The sequence below is a fragment of the Rhea pennata genome, chromosome 10, assembly GCF_028389875.1.
Source record: "Rhea pennata isolate bPtePen1 chromosome 10, bPtePen1.pri, whole genome shotgun sequence".
Taxonomy (NCBI): Eukaryota; Metazoa; Chordata; class Aves; order Rheiformes; family Rheidae; genus Rhea; species Rhea pennata.
Window position 1 is genome coordinate 16,013,738 of NC_084672.1, and position 6,515 is coordinate 16,020,252.

At 33.7% G+C, this 6,515-nt stretch overlaps 1 protein-coding gene across 7 annotated transcripts in view; it reads left to right on the forward strand.

Moving 5' to 3' along the window:
- CGNL1 (cingulin like 1) overlaps positions 1–5,864 on the forward strand; it is a 67,975-nt gene extending 62,111 nt beyond the window's left edge. For 4 of the 7 annotated variants that reach the window (XM_062583344.1, XM_062583347.1, XM_062583345.1 and 1 more), the window contains 3 exons: positions 478–586; positions 1,506–1,669; positions 2,295–5,864. In XM_062583344.1, coding sequence (XP_062439328.1) covers positions 478–586; positions 1,506–1,669; positions 2,295–2,433 — 412 coding nt within the window. In that variant the 3' untranslated portion in view covers positions 2,434–5,864. Of the gene's footprint in view, positions 1–477; positions 587–1,439; positions 1,670–2,294 lie in introns of those variants that run through there. The other 3 variants (XM_062583346.1, XM_062583348.1, XM_062583350.1) reach the window with 3 other exon arrangements.
- Positions 5,865–6,515: the final 651 nt, after the last annotated feature.

Consider the following 6,515-nt stretch of genomic DNA (forward strand, 5'->3'; position numbering starts at 1 on the left):
TAGGACAATAAATTTATTTTTTTTGACAAGCATTGAATTAAAATGGATATGAATAATTTATTGTACAAAACAGTATTTATAAATTTTAAAAATATGTACATTTATACTTACAAATTTAAAACTGGGCAGCAATATAACATGACTACATACCTCATTATCTTATCAATGTCTACCATCATTAACAGCCTTAGAAATACTAATTATAGTTTAATGTTCCATTTTTTTATTCACTTCATAGTTTACACTTGAAGAAATGTATTTGTTATTTAAATGTTTCTCTGAAGACAAAAGAAATTCTCCTTACCAGTTCATGCTTTTGAACAAAACTTTAATATGTTGTATGAAATCAGTAATAAAGCAGAAGCCATTATTATTTGTTTAAGACTTGGAATATTACTAAAAGTTACTCAGAAGGATTGGAAGCATCCCAGTTCCTCTTTCTACAAGCCTGTCTGTCTGTCTGTCTTTTTTTCCTAGGGATAGAGCTAATTTCCAACTAAGTAACCGCAGACTTGAGAGAAAAGTGAAGGAATTAATGTTGCAAGTAGATGATGAACATCTCTCATTGACTGATCAAAAGGACCAGGTAGAGGGAAAGACTAATATGCAGATGTCTGATATTAATCCTACTAAACAAATCATTATAAATCATGTAAATCTATAAATCATATAAATCATTATATATAAAAAGATATTTCAGAATAAGTAGATACTGTTTTTTTTAAGAATTCCAATTTAATGAGATTCTTTGTTCCTATTGTCATCATTCCATTCTACCTAGTAGTAAATTTTAAATCATTTCCAAAATTATGAAAATGAAGCACTTTGCATAAAGAAATTTTATATTTTTTAAGAAAAAGCTAAAAGTAGAGAGAATATTATTGTATAAAGACATACACAAGTAATATATTCTGTCTTGCTATAAGACATTGTTTCAAGAAGTAAGGCATGTATAGCTATTAAATATAGGCTATAAATGTTAGGGATATAGTGGTATTTTAATAGCAGTATGCTATGCCATTTCTGGGATGTTTATTGATTCTTCGCTTAAAACATGGATTGTTCCAGTGCACGCATCAAGTAGTTAATATTCTGACTGGAGAATAAATAGTATGTTTCAAAATGTCTGTCATAGGGACAATCTTTTAAAATCTTTTGTGTTTTTTTAAAAAAAATATTTTATAGTATCTGTCTGGTAAAATTGCTACTAAGACACAATAATAGCTCCAGGCAGTCTTCCATTATTGGTAACTTGCTCTTTCCATCACATAATACTGCCTTACTCTTATCAAGATTGTGTTTGCTTGTCACTTTTTCCTTCTTAAAATTTGTATCCTATCACTTGTCTCAAAGTCTCATGCTCACTTTTGAATACTTCTGAAGCATTTTTGCAGTGTCATGACACTGGCAAAGTTCTGTCTTTATTCTCCCTCTCATAGATGCTGGAAGAATAGAATTCCTTTATTAAAATAGTCCTCTAATCAGCTGACATGTAAATATTTCAGTTGAGTTTGCGTTTGAAAGCAATGAAACGTCAAGTTGAAGAAGCTGAAGAAGAAATAGATAGACTGGAAAGTGCCAAAAAGAAACTCCAGAGAGAACTGGAAGAGCAACTGGACATGAATGAACAATTGCAAGGACAACTTAATGCTGTGAAAAAGGAATTAAGGTAGGGTGACTTACAGTTACGTGTCAAATGCTCACAGTGTTGACCTTTTGTCCCTGGCTCATGGACTGAGGGAGCTTCCTCTAACAAACTTCAAGTTTGTCATAAGCAGATAGACTTTCAGAGGCAGAGCTGTGAAATACTTCTGCAATACCTTTCTCTACAAATATTTTCTAGCTTCTTTCTGGGTGCCTAAACCTTCTTTCCAAGATCCGTCTGCTGAGTGAAGTCGCTGAAGCAAGAGATAGGAAGCAGAAGCGGGTGGTGAGACTCAGCACTCTAACCATTTATTAGTGGAGAAAATTTTCTGCTAAAAACTGAGAGGAACAGCTGTCTTTCATTTAGCTTCCTCAGCTGTTTTTGAACATTTCAGTGTGCAAAGTTCACATTTTCCCCTGGTTGTGCCCTTAGGTAGAGGTGTTTGAAGATATAAATAGTTCAACTTCATTCTTTTGTTTATCTATTTTGTATAAGTTGTAGTCTATGTTAATTTGCCACTATTGGAGCACGTCTCTTTGACATCCTTCAAAAATGCAGATGCTACTTGTTAATGTTAAGAACTTTGCGCAAGTGTTCCACATGTAGATGTGCAATTTTAATACCATGTACCTGTGTATTTTTGTTTTAGTAGACGAAAGAAGTCCCCAAGTAAAGTGTTGACTGATTTTGATGATGATGACGACGATGAGTTCAGCACTGATGGAGATAGTCTCTGTGAAGCACCTTCAGGAAATAACTTGTCAAAAGATGACGACACAGTAATCTAAATAAGTATTGAATCTGTGATTCCTTGAACATACTGGAAGAATAACCTATATTACCAAGACTGGATAGTCTAGAAACCAAATGCATAAAGGGATTTAAGAGCTGAGATTATAATGTTTCCATCCATACTATGCCATTTTCTTATTTAGATCTTCTGTTTATTGTAGAAAACAGGATTGCATTAAGAAACATAGAGATCTATACCTACTACTGAAAATATAGGGATAAAGTTTCACGTTGGTAGCACAATTTTGCTAAAACTTCATTTAAGTAAAGAGCCATTTGAAAGTAATTCAAAACTAGTTTGTAGTTATTAAAAGATTGTCCCTAAAAGTAAGGAAGCCACAGAGGATTATTTAATAGTTGTAAGTAGGGGGAAGTGATGTACAGACTGTAAATATTTTAAAACTGATCATTTTATTGACTACTTTAGTACAAGTTTGTAAAGTTTCAAATATTATATAAATCACTTCCATATGTACATAAATTTATATTGAATGTTGTATTTGAGTTTTAGCTAAGAAAACAAAACAAAACTAATACATTATGTGTATTAGGGAACAGATTCACAGTTCCTGAGCCAGGAAGTATGTTCCAGTTTTAAAATCAGTGCATTTTATTTGTATGTATTCTGTATATTAGGGATCAAATGCTAGTATGCAGAATTAGATTTCCAAGTTCAGATACTACCTGTTACCTTTGAGGGGCCATCACGAGTACATGATGAGTGAGGCTTGCCTATAACTTTATTGAAACTTTTTGTTTCTGAAGCTTTCTGTTCTCAGTAAGATAGGGTGAGAATGAGGTGAGTTATTATTTGGCATCTTTCATTTCCCAAAGTGGGCTCTATACTGCCAGGTGCAGAACACTATAGACCTGCTCAATTGAGGGCACCAGGACAGGCCTATCTTAAAGCCTCTAAGGAGTCCCAGCCATTCTAGTAAAATTACATACAGCATTTGAATTAAGAACATGCCTAAATATGTTGATTAATTGATCCTAGAATGTTATGCACCTGGCAAGAATTTGCATCAACTTCAGGAAATACAAAGCTTGTAATCTGATTTTTTTTTTCTCTCTCAATTTGTTCTTTAGCATCTGTTTGTGAGATCTTGCAGTGTATGATCATATATTCAGATATATATTAGTGTCTGAGTTTATAGCAGTATCTGCATTTTGGGAGATCTATCCTGTGAACAAAAGCTTGAGGGAAAATTAAAAAGAGCATTGCATGTTTTATTTTAAATGCACTTTCTGTTTTATTGCAAATGTTTTTTGTGCCATTTATATTACACAGACAATCTTGCTTTTATGCAAATCTAGAATCTTAAGGAAAGTGCACTACTATATAAATTTTGTAGTAAGTTGTAGCTTAGTCCTATCTGATTATTAGCTTTTGTTTCCAGTTACACTGAAGTGAGTACATCTCTGTTGAATGAACCAAGGAAATTTGATGTAATTATAGAAAGACTTTAACTTGGAGTTGCTGGGAGCTTTCATTACTCCCATATAGGTGTTTACTCAAGGATAAATTTAGCAGCTCTGAAAGAAAGGCTGAGAGACTTGGGTAAGGCACAAGTGCAGACAATGGCAGTGCTCATATGATTATATGAAATGACACTACTGCCTGCAGGATCAGAAATCTATTCATGCATAGTAGATTATACTCTTTTGCCATGTAATTCCCTTCAACATGATTTTGATGATTTGAAATATATGGGAAATAATATGAACTGCCTAGTTGTAATAACCTGTCTCTGAATCTTGTGCATCTTTTCAGGTCATTTCAGGCATAGAGCATATTATACTTTTGTGGAGCTAATTTTACTACTTTGACAACATGCAACCAGCCCTTCCTTCAGGAAGATCTGCACTATGCTGTACTGACAATCATCATATAACCTGCTGTGATTTATTTTTTGTTTGATTTATATGTTTTTTTAGGCTTAACTTTAAACAGCTGATTCCAATTTTTGTTCTGTTGCAGCATTCTGTCCTAATGTTCATAGATAACTATTATTTCAAACCACTGGCAGAAAAATCACTTAATATTGCAGCTACCTCCAATTGCACTAAACTGTAAAAGATAAAATTCACTTACAATAAAATGTCAGCCAGCTCTTTCAGTTCTGTTTTTTATGATGCATTTAGCTTGAATGCATCATACATTTGAATTTCATAGGAAAATGTTTGTTTTTAATATAACAGGAAAATATTTATCCAGGAAATATTAATGCTGTAAACATGTTTCTGCATTTTATTTCTTTCAGATAACTACTTTCCTTGTTACTTTTAAAGCAAGTGCAGTATCTAGAAGATTCCTTTTCTCATTTGAACTTACAATAAAATGCAAGGGCTCCCCCCTTGTTGTCACCTCCTTGAGATGTTGCTGTGAACTTCTAGTGGGTGAGAGCCTGCCTGTTAGAAACCTCCCCATGTCTGCATTGAATGTCTGTTCATTTAGACTTGAGAATGGCATTTCCTCTTTACAGCTGTCAAATTATATGATTAAAATCATGGAAGTTCTTAAGATATTGTAAAGGGCATTTTGACTCATTCACTGGGCAATCTGTAGCTCTGTTTTGATACATGATGCACTCAGATTGGATCTCATCACTAATTTGGGTAGTTTATTTCTAAAGCCTTTTCAAGAAACTAAAACAATCATGCTGAACCCTATTTTTAAAATTGTTGAGCTTTTACTCCATGTATTAGAAATGCCTCTTTTCTACATGTCAGATTATTAGCTACCAACATGCAAATACCAGTATCCATTCACTAGTTACATTCTGTATCTGATAAATGCTCTAGCTATGGTTGGGGTAGGATTTAGAACTTCGTTGTCACAAAGATTATAGTTTAGGGAGGTACAATCTCTTCGTTCCATCTTGTGTCAATTTTTGGTCAAAATTCACCCTAAGTCAGTATTTATTTTATAAAAGTTTGCCTGATATTTTCATGTAGCTTATCTTTAAATGAACCTCTGAATCTCAGGAGGAGCTGAGGTTTTGGACTGGTAAAAGCAATAACAGAATATGGGAAGAAGCATGTCTGTGAGACTGTCAGATCCTAGAGGTTTGCAGAAACAAATGCTTTTGGTATATTATGTAAGTGAGCTTGATTCTGAGCTGCAGAGGCCTTCGGCAACAGGTTCTTCCATTTTCTTAGATGATACCATAGCATCTCATACACTAAGCAGATCCAAGCAACATTACTTATGATACGAGCCAAACCTGACGACAGATACAGTAGTTACTTCTCTTTCAATCTGTAGTAATCTGTGATGAACAATGAACTTTATGCCATCTCTGGGGTTAATAGTCTGTCTTATCTCAGTGAGATTTTGACCATTTAGATGTAGTGAGAGAGAAACCTACAAAGAAAATGTCTCATTAAGATTCTGTTCTGCCTAAATAAACATATTCTTCACACAGTTGTGTAAGATTTATATTGCCATATTCAGTTTTTGACAATTTATGCCTTAAGTGGACATGTGTGGTCATTTACAATTCCTTGTTTTAAGATTCCAGTCTAGGTTCTATTTTGAGCTTTTTCCCTTGCCTTTTATGCACTGGCAGTCTTTCAGTTTTCTGAGCCTACTTTTGTAGATATGAGAATACAAATTAAGTTGGAAGGGATGTTTTAATATTTATAAATCACTAACATTTAGCAAGTTCTTAAAGATCTTTCGATGGCAATTGCTATACAATGCAAACTGTTAAAACAAAATCCTCCTCCACTAATTTTTCACTATCACTGTCCAAGTAATAAAATCAAGAATATTCTTCACTTTTAACATACTTTATTGTGCTTAAGTCTGGAAGGCATCTATTTTGATAGGAGCATTAAAGTCTTTCAATGGTCCTTTCTCTCCTTTTACTGCACAGAGAAAGGTTATCTTCATGCTGTCTCCTGTACCTACTTCCCCATGCCCTACCTCATTTAAGGAAAGCCTTAGACAAGGCAAATACTTTCTTATGTCAGTTGCTTTTTATTATTCAATACCCAGGCAGCTTTTTCCCCCAAAGTACAGTTTCATCTTGATTAGATTGTATAACTTGTTGATTAATCTGCATACTCCTCT